This window comes from Ictalurus furcatus, chromosome 27 (assembly GCF_023375685.1).
Source record: "Ictalurus furcatus strain D&B chromosome 27, Billie_1.0, whole genome shotgun sequence".
Taxonomy (NCBI): domain Eukaryota; kingdom Metazoa; phylum Chordata; class Actinopteri; order Siluriformes; family Ictaluridae; genus Ictalurus; species Ictalurus furcatus.
The window spans coordinates 15235423-15256644 of NC_071281.1; the positions used below are offsets into that span (position 1 = coordinate 15235423).

Consider the following 21222-nt stretch of genomic DNA (forward strand, 5'->3'; position numbering starts at 1 on the left):
AGCCTAAAGTTTGTGGGCATCTAAACATCACACCCATATGTGCTTTCTGAACATCCCGTTCCACAATCCATCCATCCATCCATCCATTTTCCATATCTCTTATCCTACACAGGGTCGCAGGGGAGCCTGGAGTCTGTCCCAGGGAACTCGGGACACAAGGTGGGGGACACCCTGGACGGACGGGGTGCCAACCCATCGCAGGGCACAATCACACACACGTTCACACAATTTGGATCAGCCTGCAATGGATGTCTTTGGACTGGGCGAGGAAAACAGAGTACCTGGAGGAAACCCCCAAACCCCAAGCACACAGGGCGGAGGCGGGATTCAAACTTCCAACCCTGGAGGAGCAAGGCAAAGATGTCCCCTCCATTCCAAAACCATGGACATGACACAAAAGTGAATGGGTCCACTCTTTCCTGATATAACTCACACCCGAGGCCCACATATGGAGGTGATGGCCAGGTGTCCACATACGTTCGGCCGACTCTTAGCAAACATGTTTGTCCACATACGCTCAGGTGAACCTCCACTTCGTATCAGTTTTCACAGCATTTTTAGCAGTCGTGTAGCTGGCGTTCTCGTCCGTGCGGTATTTTCGGCGACGGGTTACCAGGAGGCGACCATAACAATCATCCATCTCGATAAAATCCGCGTCTATCATAAACAACAGGAAGCTGTTTACTCCATTAGATGCCATAAAACAAGTCTATAAAGCAGACTTGGCCTGTTCCTCTGCCTACTGCACACAGGTGGATCATGGCCTGCTCAGGATTTCCTACCTGGCACGAACTCCAAACTACGCTGGCACCCGCACACATTCTCTCATATTCAGCGGGGGGTACGACGGGGTACTTCCCCGTCTCCCGCCTGAGGCCCCGACACACACGCCAGGTACTTACAGCCACTTTCATTGCCTTCCCATTTATAGAAACAAACATATGATGTACAAATTAACAGTTAGCATTTACAGCGCCTTGTGAAAGAGGCCTCCTGTAGCTGGAGCCAATGAGGGCTTTCGGTCCAGCGATGGGAAGCAGATGTCAGGCAAAAGCCCTGCCGTTTCCCTTTACAAGGAAAGGTGAGCCGTTACGGAGGAAAATAAATTCGCAAATAAACAGCCGTGAGTGGGGGCCCCGATGTGTGCCAGAACAGGTGAAAGAGAAGAAAAAAAAAGAAAAACTACGAAAGAACAGCATGAGCAGCTCGGTGAAATATTTATACCCTTTTTACCGCAGCAGCATTAAATTCTCAATTCTGATTCGTCAGAAAGTGTTGATTCCTTTTCTGACAGTAGTTCCAGCTACAAGGCAAATCACACAGTAAGGTGCGTACTAAACGCAGAAGGTTTCCATGCCAGAACTCCAAGACGTTCACCGCTACTGACCCAAAAGCACAAGAAAAGTCGCCCGGAATCATATAAATAAGCCGCAGAAGATTTGGGATTCTGTTCTGTGGAGCGATGAAACAAAACTGGAACTTTTCTGTGCGATGGATCAGCGGTATGTCTGGAGGAAGAAGAATGAAGAAAGAACACATTCGAGCATGGTGGTGGCTCGGTGGTGCTCTGCGGCTGCTTTGCATCCTCTGGCACTGGAAACCTGCGGCGTGTGGAAGGCGAAATGGATTCAATGAAGTATCAGGAAATCCTAGGAGAAAACCTCATGCCGTCTGTGAAGAAGCTGAAGCTTGGGCGTCATTGGACCTTCCAACAGGACAATGATCCCAAGCGTACCTCAAATTCCACCAAGGCTTGGTTGCAGAAGAAGTCCTGGAAGATTCTACAGGGCCATCACAGTCACCTGACTCGAACCTCATAGAAAACCCCTGGTGGGATTTGAAGAAGGCGGACGCAGCACGCAAACCCGAGAACATTACTGACCTGGAGGCCATTGCTCATGAGGAACGGTCTAAGATTCCTCAGGAACGCTGCCAGAAGCTCTGCATCTCGTCTGCAGCAGGTCATAACAGCAAAAGGGTGCTCTACTGAGTACTAAAGATACTCGCCATGAAGGGGTTGAATCATTTTAAAACTGGAGAAGTCATTATAAGTTGCATTTTCAGTTGAATTCGGGGAAACCACTTGATGTCAATTTGCTGTAGTATAAGAGGAATGAAGCACTTTGGGAAGTGTCGTCTTTGCAAAATAATCGAGTTCATGCTGGTAACGCAAACTCTGCTTTACTGTAGGGTTTTATTTTGTACTTAAAGCACAGGTATTAGAAACTAAAGCCACACAAAAGGACAGAAATGTTCAAGTGAAAGTGAAATGTAAGTGATTTATTAGAGAAATTGATTATGGTATAAAAGGAGTCCCACTTACCCCACATACAATTTATCCATGCGTGCACACACACACACACATCCAGCAGATAAACCATCCATGTCTAAGGTACTAGATCAATCCTGTGTGTATTCAACAGTCCTCTGGGACGTTCCTATGCTTACTGAGAGTATTGATTATTGACTATATATTAACACCGATCACACCAATGCTGACAGATGAACTCCAATCGGACAGGTCAGTGAGGACTGTAACTCACTAAGCTTGACGTGTTTCATGTAGCTCTCTGTATGTTCATTTATATATATATATATATATAACAAAGTGCCACTCACACAGAGAGAGAGAGAGATAGAGAGAGACTCTGCGAGGACAAAAATCGAATCTACTACCTGCCAGGAACTGGAGTAGGGTGTGAAGTGCAATTATAAAATCACATTATAAAAACACACTGTAACACCTAGCTTCACATTCCGAGAGTTTGGAAATGTTTTTAAGGTATGGATCTGTGCTGGGATTAGGAGGAAATAAGAGATCAGGCAAAAAAAAAAAAAAAGAAAAAAAATATTTTTAAAATTTAGAAACGCCATGACACTATTTGAATATTTACCTTTGTAAAAAAAAAGAAAAAAAAAAAAAAAAAAAAAAAAAAAAAGAGAGAGACACAACCTTAAACGGACTCAATAAATAAAGAAAGAAATACACATCAGGACTGGGCAAGTTTACGCTATACAGGGCCGTCCACTAATATTGGCACCCGTGGTAAATATATATGAGCAAAGAAGACTGTGAAAAATTGTCTTTATTGTTTAACCTTCAAAAAATTCACAAAAATACTCTGCTCTCATGGATATCAAACAACTACACGCACAATACAGGTTTATTAAAAAAAAAATCTTTCTTATATATAGGTGTGAACAATTATTGGCACCCTTTTAGTCAATACTTTGTGCTACCTCACTTTGCCAAGATAACAGCTCTGAGTCTTCTCCTATAACGCCTGATGAGGTTGGAGAATACATGGCGAGGGATCTGAGACCGTTCCTCCATACACATTTCGAGGTCCACGCTGGTGGACTCTCCTCTTCACTTCACCCCACAGGTTTTCTATGGGGTTCAGGTCAGGGGACTGGGATGGCCGTGGCAGGATCTTGATTTTGTGGTCAGTAAACCGTTTTTGTGTTGAATTTGATGTATGTTTTGGATCGTCGTCCTGCTGGAAGATCCAACCACGGCCCGTTTGAAGCTTTCTGTCAGAGGCAGTCAGGTTTTCATTTAATATCTGTTGATATTTGATAGAGTCCATGCACTGTAATACAGGGCACTGTAATATCTGATACAGCACCCAGTCTTAATCCACATACACTGTTAGGAAGGGTTCCTCAAATTACAGCTTAAACATTAAACGTTAAGGAACCCTGTCTGATGTGGTCACCATCTGTTTTATGGTTTTACATCGAACTTTCTCAAGATGCAAAAGCCAGAAGAAGCCCCCCCCAAAAAAACCCCAGTAATGAATCTAAATAAAACATTTTACTCCATAAGAGTGTACGTTCGCTCATTTTAACGAAAGATGCCAATGATTTTGCAGTTAATATATTGCCAGTGACAAACTTCAATATTACTCGACACATCAAGTAGTTCATCGAATTTTAACGCTTTATTTTCCTGCTAGACGTTAAATAATCCTGGCACTCAGAAGCCGAGCTAAACGTCGTAACAGAGTGCGTAAGGAAAACGTCTTTAAATATCGCGCCGTGTTTGCGTGATCGGCCACCTTCACGTCGAATGCTGCACTCGCTAGGGGTGTGTGTGAACGTCGCACTTAGCTAAGAGAATAAAATATCACTGTCATTATGTTAGCTCCTTCAGCAATATCCATATATCCATAGGACCATGAATAATAAAAGATGTGGGTCTGAATTTTAAAAATCTGTACATAAGTCATGGTGGATGTTTGATCATCCACGTTGTATAGAAGCCTCGCGACAGACAAATCAAGCTAAGTCCACATAAGGGATCAATGCGAGCACCGCAGGCCTCGGGGTCACCCTATATTACACCGCAAACTTCATATTCACTCATTGATTTGCTTTTCCGAATAGTATATCACTAAACTCCGATGGGATCCAAGACAGAAGCGGGGGCCGGGGTCAAGCACAGCACACACACACACACACACACACACATACACGTTAGCCGAATATTGATGGCCAAGCAGAAAGAAATGACTAAATATCCAGATCAATAACTAGTTACCACCACGACAGCCTGCGAGATGGAGATATATAAATATACATCTTTATGGCTACGGGAGCATTCATAATGAGAGGCTTGAATGAGTGTTCCCCTTAAGGTAAAGCGTTTGATTAGCACCAGAGCAGAGGTTAGCGCTAGATGTGCTGATACAGAGGAAAAAAAGGCTAACACTAATGCTAAACTTCTGCACAGAGCAATCAGAGGCCAACCGTGTGACTGCGTGGAGCGTCGCTGTACCTAAGTAAGCTGCGTTAATTGAGCTTTAATCTGTTACTGATGGCACTCTGAACTTGTTTCCATTACAAGTCAAATGCTAAACATGGTACAGGAGCTAGTATGGTAGTATGCTAAAAAAAATATACTAAGTCACTGCAAACACACATCTTAACACTGATATGTTCTGAGGCATTGCGGCTTTTCACTAACTTTACCATCATTCATGCTAGCATCCAGTGAATACAGCATAGATTATCCCTGTTATATTAGATGGGAGTGTATGGGCTGACTTCCCAATGCTGGAAGCTTGGATTGTAGCATGAAGCTAGAAGTTATAATTTTATACTTCTACTTTCTGTTTTCTTTTCAATTTTACTGCTAGAACTCAGACAGATAACATAGTTCCACATTAAACCTAAATGAATACATTTTATTATATTACAGCCTTGACGTTGAACATTATCATCTTCATAATGTCCTGAATGACCAGAAATTTCAAACAGTTCAAAATACTGTCACCTGGATAATGCTAGCTAGACATTCACAAATTTAAGTTGGAACTAAAACTTTTAGTTTTACTTTAAAAGTTGAAATTTTTTACCGTTCTACTAGCCAGACATTATGCATAATTATAATATGCTAGGACGAGGAAAGCTATTTTACAGTTGCAACTATGTTACAATTTTAGCTTTGCAACAAGACACAATAAATAAATCAATAAAAATACACTTTACAGCTGGCAAGTATTGCAAAGCAGCCTTGATTATTGTGAGAAATTGTCGCAAATACCCTTTTCTGAAATGTTGCCGGTAACGTGATATCTTTTTACAACGCTTTTTATATGTTTTATTCTCTTTTTATCATCTAAAGCAGCTAATCTGAGCTAATTTGATGTTAAAATTTCATACTCAATCGAAATCGAAAAAAAAAAGTAACTAACTTTACTGAACGTAATATAAGATTCATAACAGTATTTAATTTCAAAGTAAGACTATATTATCATGTGCATAATGTCTAGCTGGTAAATTAGCAAAAAAATAAAAAAAAATTGTTAATTTGGTAAAAAAATAAAGTAAAATTACGTTATTAGGCCAACATTGAACATAAATTTGAAAATGTGGATTATTTCACTAGCTAGCACTATGCAGATGATAATATAGAACTATGCTGAACTTGAATGTGTCCAGATACTATTTATCTAGCTATAAATTTTCGATTTTTCTAGCTTTCACTCCAAGCACTTTAATTTGTACATGTTACTGTTTTACTATACAAAAAGATCATTCATATAGTTCTAATCAACTTAAAAAGTGTTCATTTTGTCCTCCATTTACAGGCTAGAACTTATCATATAGTTCAACTTAAAATCTGTACATTTTGCTCATTTTTTAAACACTTTATGTAAAAAATTATATTCTATAGCTTACAGATGTTGATTCAAGTAACTTTATGAAGATTTGCGAAAGTATTAATGGAAAGGTAGCTACACACGCTTCCATTCCTTGTTCCTCCAAAAACCTTGGAAAACAAACTACATTTGTGGAAAATGGAAAAATTTTATACATTTGATTTTTTTTATTTTTTTTAAGCTGTTTGTGATGGTGCCTAAAACTCGGTGTCGTTAGAGCGATGGGTTTTGTGAATTCCCTACCCAAAGACAGTGTGACTAGCTTTAAAAGAGCTACAGGATGGGTTTTGTTTTTGTTTTTTTTTTCCTTTCCAACATGAACCATTCAAAATAATGCTAGATAGTCATGAAAATAGTATAACAACGGTTATGTAACATGCAGCGGACACATCTTAAGCACATCAAAAAGCATCCCTAATGGTGCTATGCTAAACATTACTACGTTTAGTGATTACGCTCCTATTAGAAAACAGCATGGCTTAATTGCACATGTCTGAGAAGCTAAACTAAGACCTTGTAAGCAGTCAGCTGAGCCTGTCCTTATTTACAGCACAAGGTCATTAGTGAAGACGGCGGCTCCCTCATTACTTTAACTCAAACACCGACCAGCCATAAAGAGGCAGGAGACCAGATAATGCCTTGGTCCGTAATTAAACAAACCCTACTGCTTTTACTTAATCACTGTGTACTATTACCCTTCTGAGACTTGCAGCTCTTTTAAAATAAAAGTCAAAGCTGAGTGGACTTAATCACAGTTCCCAATTACTTTCCTCGATTCTCAAAATAAAAGCATCCTGAACATACCTTACTGCTTTTACTTCCTCCTTAATCATTTCCTATTATTTATTTTCTCTTACGTTCATTTATTTACCCAAAGTGGCATGTAATACAAGCCTGCTGCCTTCCATTCCTTTTATTTTTTTTAATTAAAAAAAGAAAAAAAAAAAATCATCTCATCCATGCCCTGCTTTTACTTACTTACTCCCCAGGCACTATTACACTTCCCTGCCTCCCATTTTCTTCTTTTTTTCTCTCTCTTTCAAAATAAAGCCATCCCGACGTTCCCAGTCCAGCCCTAAATCAGGTGCATGAGGGAATGAGTTAGCAGGAGAGGGAACAGACGGAGGCCCCGTGTGGCTAAAGGCCACGGTGAGCTGTAGCTATCGGCAACGGTGACAGGATTGACATGTCATTGTGGCAGCAGGTAATGTGTGTGCGGATTAGCGGTATGATGGCCTGATCAATACTCGCTGCTGCGGCCATTAGGAATGCAGCAGGAAGTCCCCCCTCCGCCCTGCGGTAATAAAGCAGGAGTGTCGAGCTGCTACTTCATTTGCTACCTCCATTAGTGTAATGGTATCATTATCAGCCAGGGCAGTATTTTTCTAACCCCACTCCACCACCTTGTTTCCTCTCTCCTTTCTCACCCATTATGGACAGGCGCCTGATGAAATCTGGAGGTTTACGGAGCATTACCTCCCTTGATCCTTCTTCCTCTCTCCTTTTTGTCATTCCCTCATTTTCCAATGTCGAAGCGTGGCGCGGCGAGGCGAGGCTCGCACGTAGCTGGTTTTTATGTATTCCTGAGTGTGCTTTACGCCAACAGCATGCACTATTTCTCCATTATGGAGTCATTAATAGAGGCTGGCCACGTGTCGGGTAATGGACAGAGGGAACGGCGGAGAAAGCTGCTGATTAGGCCGAAAGTGACACCGCTCGGCGCTAAAACATCGGCTCCGACACGACAGCGCCTGGACGTGAGGGCCCGTAAATCGTTAGCTTTACACTAATTTACAGGGAGCCATTTTAGCAGGGAGGGGAATCGATTAACCGAGACGGGCTGTGTGGTCACATAATCAGCCTGTAGCCGGAGCTAGTTGTTAATTTAACAGAATTGCCAAGGGGAACACAAACCATTTTAATGAGTGTTTAGGAATTAAATAGCCTAAACAGCTTGCTCCGGCAAACACACGAGCCCTGAAAACCAATGAGCCAAAGCCACTTCGACTGATAGGCGAAGAGGGTGATGAAATAAAATTACAAAAAAAGAAGAAGAAGAAGAAAAAAAAAAAAGCTTTGGAACATCTGGCAACCCTCTGCTGTCATTACTTATAGTCCAGTCAGGTGAAAAACTACTTTATCTTTCTTTCCTCGCCCATTTTTTTTTTTTTTTATCATTATTATTTATGTACTTTTTTTAGTGTGTCAAAAGCACATTTCATCACAGGACAAGGTTATCCTGTCAACAAAGTGTCAAATCGAGTAGTGGATCCTTCACCGGTTACATGTGCTAAGATACAGCGCGTGTTTCCCACATGGCGAAGAAACTAAACCAGGCTTTGTCACTGTTTTAACACACACACACACAAAAAAAACCACTCTACAACCCTGTCTGTACATGAAACTGCATGTCCAATATGCAGTATTTATAGTAATCTTTTTTAATTGTGCCTCTACAGGCAGCCGGGTTTGTTTAAGTCGAAAGCAGGCGCTTTTTAGATCAAATAATAATGTATTTCTATGGGTAAAGGGCCGTGTAAGGGCACTTCTTAAGCGATGAAGTCATCCTTTAATAGTCTATTAGCCAACAACATGCCGTTTTTATGGTACAGGATGATAATTAGAACAGGCTTTTCATCATGCATGTGCGCCACATATGGGTAGGAAACCCCTGGCAAAGCTGAACCGAGGACAAGGCGTTTTTTTTGGGTGGGGGGGGGGCTTTAAAAGACAAATCGCTCACAGTCTCTTCTGAGACATGCGAAAGGACACGTCGGGTTACGTCCAAGTGACTGAGAAAGAGCAGCAAACATGTCTTCGTTTAAGACTGTAGCCTGTGTCCACACTTATTCATGTATTATGATAGAGTAGAGGCAGTTTTTCACTGTAACAAGCCGCAGGCATAAGATCCAGCCTTCTGATACGACTATTCTGCGGTTTTTCAGCCATTTAGACACGGACACGTGACGTTTTTCCTTCCTTACGTCTTTTGTTCTTGAGGAGAAAGAAAAGGAAGGAGAGAGAGAGAGAAAAAAACTGGGATTACGCTTTTAGATTTTTTGGTTTTTTTCACGCCAATATCGCCCCAATAATCAGCACTGGATCTGATCATCAATATCACATGTCTGATAGCGGCTGATCTGATCGTCTGATCCACGTTTTCTACATTCTGTAGCTTCACACAGTAAACAGAGAAAGAAGAAAGCGAGAGAGACGAAGAAAGGGGGAGTGGGGGGGGGGGGGGGCGTTAATTAATCTCTGTCAGTATTGATTTTATCCCACATACAAACACAGAGTGATCAAGGGTGGATCAGAACTTGAAGATTTGACACCTTGACTTAAAATCGTACAATTATACATCGTGGAGCATCCGAAGACACGTACGAGAAAAGCTGTTTGATTTCATCTTTCTTATCAGTTATTGTTGTTTTTTTTTCTTCTTCTAAGTGATACTCACTTTCGCGGAATTAAATGTGTCGAAATTTTACATACATAACCATACATGGTTAAATTTTAGTTTATGCCTAATAATAACAATAATATTTTTTTTCCCCACTGGATCCGGATCCTATCCCAGAAACACTAGGTGCAAGACAGGAACGCTCCCTTTATATAATGAGGTGGTCACATATACAGTAGAGCACAGTGAAATTGTTTTCTTTGCAAGTTGGGGTCAGCCATGATATGGCGCCCCCTGGAGCAGAGAGGGTTAAGGGCCTTTCTCAAGGGCCCAACCGTGGCAGCGCTGGGGCTTGAACCCCCGACCTTCCGATCAGTAACCCAGAGTCTCAACCGCTAAGCCACCACTGCCCCAAGAATATATGAACTTTATATGATGCTAGACCATCACACCGCACACATTCTTTCACACCTAGGCACAATTTAGAGTCCACCAATCCACCTACAGTACCGCCATGTTCTCGGTAGTTTGGAAGGGAACCAGAGAACCCATGGGAAACCCACACAGGACACTTTAGAACATGCTAAACACCACGAAATACAAAGAAATCTCACCCCTTTGTATTCATTCCAGCTTTTTACTTTTGAAATACCCTCTAATTACATAAATAATCAGGTTGGTTATGTTCAAAAACTTCAAACTTTAGCAATTTCTAATAATAATGTCCTTATATTAAAAAAAAAAAAAAAAAAAAATGCATCAACACGATCAGAAAATGTACATAATTTACATAATACAAATTTACATCATCGTGAATGAAACTTGCACGTCCGTAAGCCTAATAAACACTACTGAAATGCCATAAAATTCCTAAGCAACAGAGAAATAATACTCCGTGACTGTGACAACTTCACACCCCTTCCTGTGATCGTGGTGATAAACAAAGCATTAAGACAGTGGTAGCGCTACAGGGGGGTGGAGCTCGACGAGAGGCCTGGTGTGACCACGGCATCAACAAACAAATATTCTACATTTTTGTCCATGCTGTCAGTGAGGCTTTCTGACAGACTGCAAATTAGCTAAGTGTGATGGAATTGCCTCATTAAGCAGAAAAACAGACTGCAGAAATGCAACATTTTATAAGCTTTTTGGCAATTTTACAAATGACATTTAAAAGCAGATGATCCTAATTTAATGCTGTTATACAATCGATGACTAAAAAGGATAAACAAACTACTGGAACGGCAAGGCCAAGTCATTTGTCTTTGCTGCAGACTCAAGACATTTGGGTTTGAGATCAAAAGATGAATAGGAGAAGAGAGTTTAGAATTTCAGCTTGTTTTTCCTGGTATTTACGTGTATATATATATATATATAGAGAGAGAGAGAGAGAGAGAGAGAGAGAGAGAGAGAGAGAGAGGTGTTAAACGGCATAGAACGTAGCACAATTTGTATCAGACCAAGTAGGCAAGCAAAAATATTGGAACATGTAACTGACAGGTGTTTCTTGTTACCCAGGTGCGTCCTGTTAAATTGACTGTTTAAACAATAAATAGCTCTGAACATCTAGTCCTGGTTTTATTCTTCAGTTTCACCTGTGAAGACGGCATTTGTTGTTAAAAAGGATAAGCCAACATGAAGATCAGAGAGCTGTCTATGGGAGAAAAGCAAGCCATTTTGAAGCTGAGAAAAGAGGGAAAATTAATCAGAGGCATTGCACAAACACTGGGCGTAGCCAATACAACAATTTGGAATGTACTGAAAAAGAAAGAAAGCACTGGTGTACTGAGCAACGGACACTGAATGAGTCAGCCAAGGAAAATAACAACAGTTGATGACAGAAACATTGTGAGAGCTGTGAAGAAAAACCCTAAAACAACAGTCTGTGATGTCACCAACAACCTCCAGAGGGCAAGGTGAAGGTATCACAATCCACCATTTGAAGGAGACTTTGAGAGCAGAAATACAGAGGCCATACCACAAGATACAAGCCACTCATTAGCACTAAGATTCAGAAAGCCAGAATGGAATCCGCAAAGAAATACAGAGCTGAGCCACAAAAGTTCTGGAACTAAGATTAACTTCTACCAAAGTGATGGAAAGGCCAAAGTGTGGGGAAAGAAAGAATCTGCTCATGATCCAAAACATACGAGCTCATCTGTGAAACATGGTGGAGGTAGTGTCATGGCTTGGGCTTGCATGGCTGCTTCTGGAACGTTCTCGCTAATCTTTATTGATGATGGAACTCATGATGGTAGCAGCAGAATGACTTTTACGTTCAGTTTACAGGAACATTTTGTCTGCCAATTTACAGAGAAATACATCCAAATTAATCGGGAGCAACTTCATCATGCAGCAAGACAATGATCCAAAACACACCACCAACTCAACAAGGACTTCATCAGGGAGGAAAAGTGGAAGGTTTTACACTGGCCAAGTCAATCACCAGACCTTGACCCAACCGAGCAGTATCTCCGAAACGTCAACGAAGTGTCATTTACTTCAAGACTTATCTGTTCCTATACTTTTGCTCACCTAAAAATGTGGTGGTCTGGATACAAAAGGTTCTGCGTTTTATGTCAACACGTCTAGATGTAAATACCAAGAAATAAAAGCTGAAATCCTAAACTTTCATCTCAAAGCCAAATGTCTTTGGTGTACGGCACAAACACAGGAACCGGTCTTGTTGTTCCGATACTTTCAGAGAGGGAGGGTAAAATTTCAATAAAACGATATAAACTATTTGTGCATGTGCTCTGTGTTGAACAGCAGCGGAGATACGTGTTGAATTATTCCATAGTGAAGTCACTCTGATAAACAACCTGCTGTTTCAGCTTATTAATTTACAACCCCAATTCCGAAAAAGTTGGGGACAGAATGGAAAACGCAACAACGAACAAAAAAATTCAATTCACCCTGTACTATATTGGAAACACATTAACAAAACATTATTTGATGTTTTACTTTGTGAATTTGATTCATTTTCGAAAATACACACTCATTTCAAATCTGATGACTGCAACGTGCTCCAAAAAAGTTGGGACAGTCGACTGTTTACCGCCGTGTAACATCACCTTTTCTTTTAATAACACTTATTAAGCGTTTGGGCGCTGAGTGAAGACACCAGTGGGTTAAGTTTAGCAAGTGGAATTTTCCCCCATTCATCCATTATGCATTTCTTCAGCTGCGCAACTGTACAGGACCTTTGTTACCTTATTGTGTGCTTCATAATGCACCACACATTCTCAATCAGAGACAGGTCAGGACTGCAGGCAGGCCGTGCTAGGACACGCACTCTCTGCTTACGCAACCATGCGCTTGTAATCCGGGCAGAATGTGGTTTGGCGTTGTCCTGCTCTGGATGGCAGAATATGTTGCTCCAAAATGTGTACGTATCTTTCTGCATTAATGCTGCCCTCACAGATGTGCAAGTTACCCGCCATGTGCACTGACACACCCGATATCATGACAGATGCTGGTTTTTGGCTGTTTTGACCTAAAACTATTTGAAACGTCGACTCGTCGGACCACAAAACACGATTCCACTGTGCTACTGTCCATCTCAGATGAGACCGAGCCCAGAGAAGTCGGCGGCGCTTCTGGACAGTGTTGATGTACGGCTTCTGCTTTGCATAGTAAAGCCTTAACTTGCATCTGTGGATGCAGCAGCGAATGGTGTCGACGATAAAGGTTTAACAAAGTATTCCCGAGCCCATGTCAGGATCTCCGGTACAGACTCATGACGGTTTTTAAGATCGTGACGTCTGAGGGATCGGAGATCACACGCATTCAGAAGTGGTTTTCAGTCTCGCCCTTTATGCACCGAGATTTGACCGGATTCCTTAAATCTTTAATTATATTGTGCACTATAGAAGGTGAAACGCCCAAAATCCTACCGATTTGTCTTCGAAGTCTGTTATTCTCAAAGTGCTGGATTATTCTCTACGCATCTGTTGGAAGATTTGTGATCCTCGACCCATCCTTGCTCTTGAAGGACTAGGCCTTTATTGGAGGCTCCTTATATACTATGATTAGACGATTGCCTCACCTGTTTCCCATCACCTTCTTATTCCAACTTCTCACATCGCTATTAGTCCGAAATTGCCCTTGTCCCACCTTTTTTTGGAACGTATTGCGTGCATCAATTTCAAAATAAACATTTATCTTCAAAAAAAAAAAAACTATGCAGTTGATTAGCGAGAACGTCAAATACCTTGTCTTTATAATAAAAGAAATACATATTTGTTTAAATACAAATCAAAGTCCATTTCCAAACCACTCCTCTTTGTTTTTATTCACATTTTCCATACCGTCCCAAGGTTTTTCAGAATCGGGGTTGCAAATCCGTTCAAATTTTGAGAGCGAAGACCTTCACGTCTTGATCTCTTTAACAGCACCGACGAAGAAAAACTGTGTGTCGTCGCTCTGCTCCAAAGTCAGACAGCGGATTATTCAAGTTCGTACAGGACGACCAAACAGGCGAACGGCAAATACGTACTATGCAACTTTCGTCCGTCTTAAAGCTGCAGGCAGGACGCTTTCCGACAAACATCGAGGCTAAATCGTCCTACTTCACAGACATCGCGATGGCAGGCTAGAATCTATCTGCGATCTGCGATACTATCGTCAATTATATACACCATGTATATTCACATTACCATGTAAAAGATGCAGTGACAAGGAGAGGTACACTTTAGTACCCTTTATTTCTGGAGAGCGCACACGAAGAGGATAAATAATTCAGTACCGCTGGGATTTCTGACAAACACCTGCTTGCGTATTACGTATTATATAAAGGAATAATTTGATAAATGATGAAAATTGCATGAAAGAATTGAACTCTACAGAAAAGTGAAGACAATATTTGAGTTGCACGTGAAGCATTCAAGCTTTTTTTTTAAAAAAAAAAAAAACAATAATACTCGATTACTGCATATGATGTAGATTATATAGTGAATATCATACGAACATAAAATTGAGCTTGGAAAGATTTTTTTTTTTTTTTTTTGATGAATGTAAGTGATGAGTGGGATTACAATTTTTCTCTCCAATTTCATTCATTGTCACGATTATTTCTCCTCGATCAACATTCTCTAACACAGATGTTTGCAGATGTTTGCCAAAACTATATTTATCAACAGAGCAACACGGGGACAGTCGCCAGAGAGCAGTGACATTTTTCAGGTTAATCTTTTCCTGCTGTCAGCGTGCAATAATGCAGGAATATCTCATATATATAAAATAAAATAAAATAAAATAAAGAAAGAAAAGAAATAAAGGGGAAAAAACATGGAAAACGCCAGCAATGGGAGACGCGCAGGCTTGGAAAAGCTCCTGATACAGAGAAAGAGAGCATGCAACTGCAGCCTGGACACACACACAAACACTCCTGACAAACTCTGCAAGTGTGTGTGTGCTGTCTGACTAACTGAGAGAAAAGTACAAGCGATACCTTTCTCCTTTTTTCCCTCTCACTGTCATCGGATCTCTTCATGTTCCTGGAGTACTGTTTACACTGCCTGGAGTTCACGACGCGTCGGCGCGGGACATGTAGTTCGCATTCACTTCCGCATACGTGTTAAACGCTGTTTTTGGAATAATTATGAAACATCTTTTTGGCGAAGAGTTCTTCGTTGGAACGTGAAAACTATGATGTTTGGTGCTGTTTTATGATTTGTTTGGTGTGTACGTCGAAGAAATTCACACATCCTACGAGGATGTACTACATTTCCCAGATTTCTTGCGGCAGGAATACGTCACGGTCAGATTTTTAACCGGAAGCCGGAAGTGTACAGCGTTCTCGCGATTGCAAAGTGTAGACGTGAGGGAAAACGTGTTTTGATAATAATAATAATAATAATAATAATAATAATAATAATAATAATAATGGATATATATATATATATATATATATATATATATATATATATATACACACACACACACATAGGTGCATCTAAAAAAATTTAATATGGTAGAAAAGTTCATTTTATCCTGTAATTTCATTCATAAAGTGGAACTTTATGTATTCCTAGTCATATATTCTAGATTCATTATACTTAAGTGAAATATTTCAAGCCTTTTTTTTTATCTCGATGATTACAGCTTACAGCTCATGGAAATCAAAAATCCAGTATCTCAAACTATTAGAATAAAGAATTTATAATACAGAAATGTCGACCTGAGAAGAGCTCTGATCAGCTAATTAACTCAAAACACATGCAAAGTGTTCCTGAGGCTTTAATCTCTCAGTCTGGTTCAGTACACAACCACAATCACGGGGAAGATGAAAGGAAATGTTGCATTTCATTTGGAAATCAAGGTTCCAGAGTCTGGAGAAAGAGTGGAGAGGAACAGAATTCAAGTTGCTTGAAGTCCAGTGTGAAGTTTCCACAGTCAGTGATGATTTGAGGTGCCATGTCATCTGCTGGTGTTGGTCCACTGTGTTTTCTCAAGTCGAGAGTCGATGCAGCGTCTACCAGGAGATTTTAGAGCACGTCATGCTTCCATCTGCTGACGAGCTTTATGGAGATGCTGATTTCATTTTCCAGCAGGACTCGGCACCTGCCAAGTATCTGGTTTGCTGACCGTGGTGTTACTGTGCTCGATTGGCCGGCCGACTCTCCTGACCCGAACCCCGTAGAGAATCTATGAGAGACACCAGACCCAACAAAACAGACGAGCTGAAGGCCGCTATCAAAGCAACCTGGGCTTCCAGAACACCTCAGCAGTGCCACGGGCTGATTGCCTCCATGTCACGCCGCATTAATGCAGTAATTGCTGCAAAAGGATTAAAGCCCCGACCGAGTATCGAGCGCATAAATGAGCATACTTTTCACAAGGTCGACATTTCTGTATTATAAATTCTTTATTCTAATATTCTGAGATACTGGATTTTTGATTTATGTATGTGTGTGTGTGTGTGTGTGTGTGTGTGTGTGTGTGTGTGTCCTGCAACAAACATTCATTTATCTTCACTAAGTGCTTTATCCTGCTCTGCTGAAAAAAAAACAAACAATAAAAACCATCACAGAAATTCGAATGGTTTCCATCCATTACAAGCACCATTACAAACCATCGTTACCAAATGGTTTCCATTACGCAGTGGCACATATTAAGGAGGTAGGTCCTTAATGGTATCCACTAGATATAACCTGCCACCAATAGAAGGCAACAAATTAACAGTAGAGACCCACAGGGACATTTACAGTTTCCATTCAAACCAATACAATTCCCATTTTAACCATTAAAACCATTACAAATTCTATGAGGGTTTCTATTGTTTGTTTGTTTTTCAGCAGGGTGGTGGTGGATCTGGAGCCTATCTGGGATTACAGCCAGGATGGAACGCCCTTCTATTGCAGGACATCACACACATTCACACACTCATTCACACCTGGGGCAATTTAGCATAGCCGGTCCTCCTGCCAGCATGTTTTTTAGAAGGTCAGACGAAAATGCACAGAAACTGCAAACCAGAGCAGTAACCTGAGCTCAGGATCAACCCCAGGACCCTAGAGCTGTGACCTTTCAACGCGTGCCCACTGCACGCTGCTCCATCATGCCACCTTCCGACAAACAAAGTCATATTAATCAAATACTTAAAATGATAAGTTACACGATTATTAAAAATGCTTAAATATGTGCACACGTCATTTTACTTTAGCTTCAGTAGGCTTCAAATCAGAAGCAGGACTTTACAGCTCATATAAAATACAATCATTCTTTGAACATACTCCAGCACTGAACGTTGCCAAGTCTCTTTCAACTCTCCGCGGATCGCAGCCAGGTGCTTCACAGCCAAAAACCTCCCCGAACAAGTGCTGTGTTCATTTTTCCCCACACACAACACTTCAAACTGTGAAAGAATATGTAGGAACATTTCTGTATCACATGAGCACCCGGGGTGGGGGGGTGGGGGGGGATGGTTTGGAGGACAGCAGATACCTCACAATCTTTTTTTTTTCTTTTTTTTTTCGGAGAGAGTGTTGAAAAGTGCTCAGGCGGTTATTCGTTTCAGCTGAAGACAAAAGAGCACGTCTGCGAAAGGCATAAGCCGTGGCCCCCTTCTGCGCTGAAGGTTTGAAAACACCTGTTACATATTACCATTACAGGCTTTGATCAGTGTCTTCATTAGACCTCTTTGTAATCTCTTTTCTTTTATGGCACGGTTGACCAAGGCCAGGCGGGTACGGTGATTTAACACATGTGTTCCCTTCACCTGTCTTGTAAAAAGCTCAAAGATCTCGTACGTTCAAAGATCTTGGTGTCTCTGGCATCCTATTGCAATAAACGGGAGGGCTCTTTTGATTCCTATTTATAACCTACATTTCCTCCTTTCTCCGTTTCAGCTTTAGAAGAAAGGATCTGTTTGAGATATACCTTGTCCAAAGTGAATCCATATGCATAAAAGAACATGTACAGTGTGTGTGTGTGTGTGTGTGTTCAGGAGTAATAGGCATAGCACTTTCCATTTTTTACAGCTGGAAGGAAGTTGTTGTTCTGTTGCACATTTTTTTGAACATAGTAAAGTTCACGTTCACGTTAATTCTTCCCGTCTCATCTCGATCTTGTACGGTTTATGTTCGAAATATTACGATTGTCAATCATGTGGAGTCTGCATGTCTCGTAGAGTGTCCTGGATTTCGTGAGCCGTGGGTCGGCCCCATCCTTCTGAGTCCGATCTTTACAATGCTTTATGTTCACTAACCTCGGTTTTGCTCAGATATGGCACTAGCATGACCAAAAAAACACACAAAAAAAAGCAAAGTGGGGGGGGGGGGAACGACCTTCTGTAGCCCATCAAATCCTCCAACGTCTTTTGTCTGGCCAATTTTCTGTTCCCACTTTGCACCGCAGGAGATGTTTTGTGTTATTGCGCATTGCGTCACCGCAGGATGACCCTCTCACGAGGTTGTCTTCTAGCCATTGATGATATAATGAGCGTATAAAAATTTAGAGGAAGAACAAAGCGAAGAATGAAAGCAAATGGCCAAAATCAAAGGTGAAACATGCTTGTAGCAGGAAACAGAGTGAAAAGCAGGCCATTGTAAAGATCCATATTAGAAACAGACTTGAATAAAATCGCCTATTATAATGATAGACTTCCCTTGTGGGTTTTTTTTTTATTATTATTTATTATTATATATATATTTTTAAATAGGGCCACCTATGCTTTATTAATATATCGCCGAATTGTGATGTGGTTTCTTCAAAAGAAGTTGGAAATTCCAGAAAAACAAGCCAACATTGTCCAGTAGCTTTAGTGAAACTCAGGGCATTGCCTTGAAAAGCCAACGCTTACGCCGCATTCTACCCACAATGCACTTGGAGACAATGAGAGCGATTTTTTATTTGTATTAATGAGCATGTGGAGTGAATGTGTCTCGGCTGTGCCCTAACTTTTCAATGCTGCGCCATAGGAAGCTGTTATTTGTCAGTGCTGTAAAGCAGATTGCTGCCCAGTGGTTTCCATTAACATCAAAGCTTCCTTCGCTGGCAGTAATACTTATATCAAAACCTGAACTCCATTATTTAGCTCTTCCACGCTGGAGTCCTCGGATTGATTACAGTCACAGGCTTCTTTTCTTGCTGATGTTCTATTTTTGGTCCGTGGCTGATTTTCGAAAAATCCTCTTTTGTGCATGATGCCGGTTTTGTGTGAGCTCCATATTCCTCATACATGATGTGAATTGACAGATGACAATGCGTGACTTTTTGCTCCCAGGAAGTCAAGGCACAGAAGACAGGAAATGTGTTTGTGTTCGGGTTCATGTGTGTGTGAACGTCTGTTCTTTAAGCCAGTTCTGTTCTTTGTACGTAGTTGGTGTTAGGCCACCATGAGCTGCCAGAACAGCTTCAGTGCTCCTTGGGACAGATTCTACACGTCTCTGAAACTGTACTGGACTCACGTGAAAAAATATATTCCCTCAGTCAGGGTTGTGAAGATGGTGTTGTTGAGTGCTGTCTAACACATCTCTCAAAGTCTCCCATAGCTTCTGTGTTTTGAGATCTGGCGCGTGTAAAGTTCGTACAGTAGCATACACGATTTGCATCCTCATCTTACCATTTACCGTGTCCTCGTGTCGTCTCGGATGGGGGCGGAGTCATCCTGGAAGAGACCGCGGCCATCAGGATAGAAATGTTTCACCAGAGAATAAACATGATCAGTCAGAAGAACCCGGTATTAATTTGCAGTGATGTTTTTTTTTTTTTTTCTAAAAAACCCCAGTGTGAGTGAAAAATATAAAAATTCCTCTCTATAGCATATACAGCGTATATATTTACTATATACTTAATTATTATTCAGGCACGTTTGAGCAATTTCACATAGTTGGTATTACGTTATTCTTACCAAGGTGCATATCTTCATGATGCAGGGGTTCGCTCAGTGGTTTGGGTCACTGATCAAAAGGGTTGGCGGTACAAGCCCCAGCACCACCAAGCACGTCCAGCACTGCCAAGCTGCCACTGTTGGGCCCTTCAGCAAGGCCCTTAACCCTCTCTGTTCCAGGGGCGCTGTATCATCACCAACCCTGCGCTCTGACCCCAGCTTCCTAACAACCTGCGATATGCCAAAACAAGAATTTCACTGTGCTGTAATGTATATGTGACAAATAAAGGCTTCTTCTTCATTCATCTCTATCTCTACAGAATGTTCTTTTAGTCCTAACAATTTCTTAACAACTCAGAACGGGTTTCTTAAAGGGTTCTTGTTAGGATGTTTTCTAAAAGAAAAATACTCCGTTGTACGGTCGTGCATAGAAACTTGAAGGGTTTCCACAAAAAGATAAACCAAAGAAATATGTAGTAGCTTAAAGGGCTGCGCATAACAGTTATGTAATGGATCCTGTAACAGAGAGTTTCCCTTTCAGAAAGTATTCCAAGTAGAACCTTTTTAGGAAAGCTAGAACCATGTATTATTCAAAGCAACGTATATTTCTAAGATATATACTTGTATGTTATATTTGTTCTATATTTTATATGTATGTTATACTGTGTGTATATATAAATAGATAGATATATTTTGCTTGTTTAATTTGGTTATAATGATATAATGGTTATATATCTATTCTTATATTATTGTATATGTTGAGTTTGACACATTCTTAGTGTAATATAGCAGCAAATATTTTTTAATTAATATTCATTTATTAGAATTTTTTTTTTAAAAAAGCCATTGTACATTGGAACCAAATGGGTTCTGCTTAATATATTTCTCCCCAGTCAAAATATCATTTACTGCCTCTAACAATAACTTCTGATAAACAAGCCTCTAATTTGAAAGCTTCAAGATTAACGATCCTGCCTTTGAAATTCCCGGTGGCCCTTTGGTTCCACCAAAACTCCAAACTCTGGCACGACCTGTTTGGCCGACGCCACGAAGTGCTGACCGGAGACCATAAAACTGATTCACAAAATACATTCACCACTTAATACATGTGGATTATGTGCCTATAAATGAGTGCTCACACATCCACACATCCACACACACACACACACAAACACACATACCACCACAGCAGAAACGCAGGCAGCTTGCTGTAAGATGTGGTGTACCTCCTCGGCTAGGATCACTTCCAGACGGCATGAGAGGGAAGCATTTCCTCGGCCCTGTGATTTCAATACCGTGATCAGGGAGCAGTTTTATTGGAA

The 21222-nt window shown here is 40.9% G+C and overlaps 1 protein-coding gene across 3 annotated transcripts in view; it reads right to left on the reverse strand.

Annotated features, from left to right (window-relative positions):
* The window catches only part of fto (FTO alpha-ketoglutarate dependent dioxygenase), a 175880-nt gene extending 160573 nt beyond the window's left edge, over positions 1 to 15307 (reverse strand). For all 3 annotated transcript variants that reach the window (XM_053617109.1, XM_053617107.1, XM_053617108.1), the window contains exon 1: positions 15020 to 15307. In XM_053617109.1, the coding sequence (XP_053473084.1) occupies positions 15020 to 15061 (42 nt within the window). In that variant the 5' untranslated portion in view covers positions 15062 to 15307. The remainder of the gene's footprint in view (positions 1 to 15019) is intronic.
* Positions 15308 to 21222: the final 5915 nt, after the last annotated feature.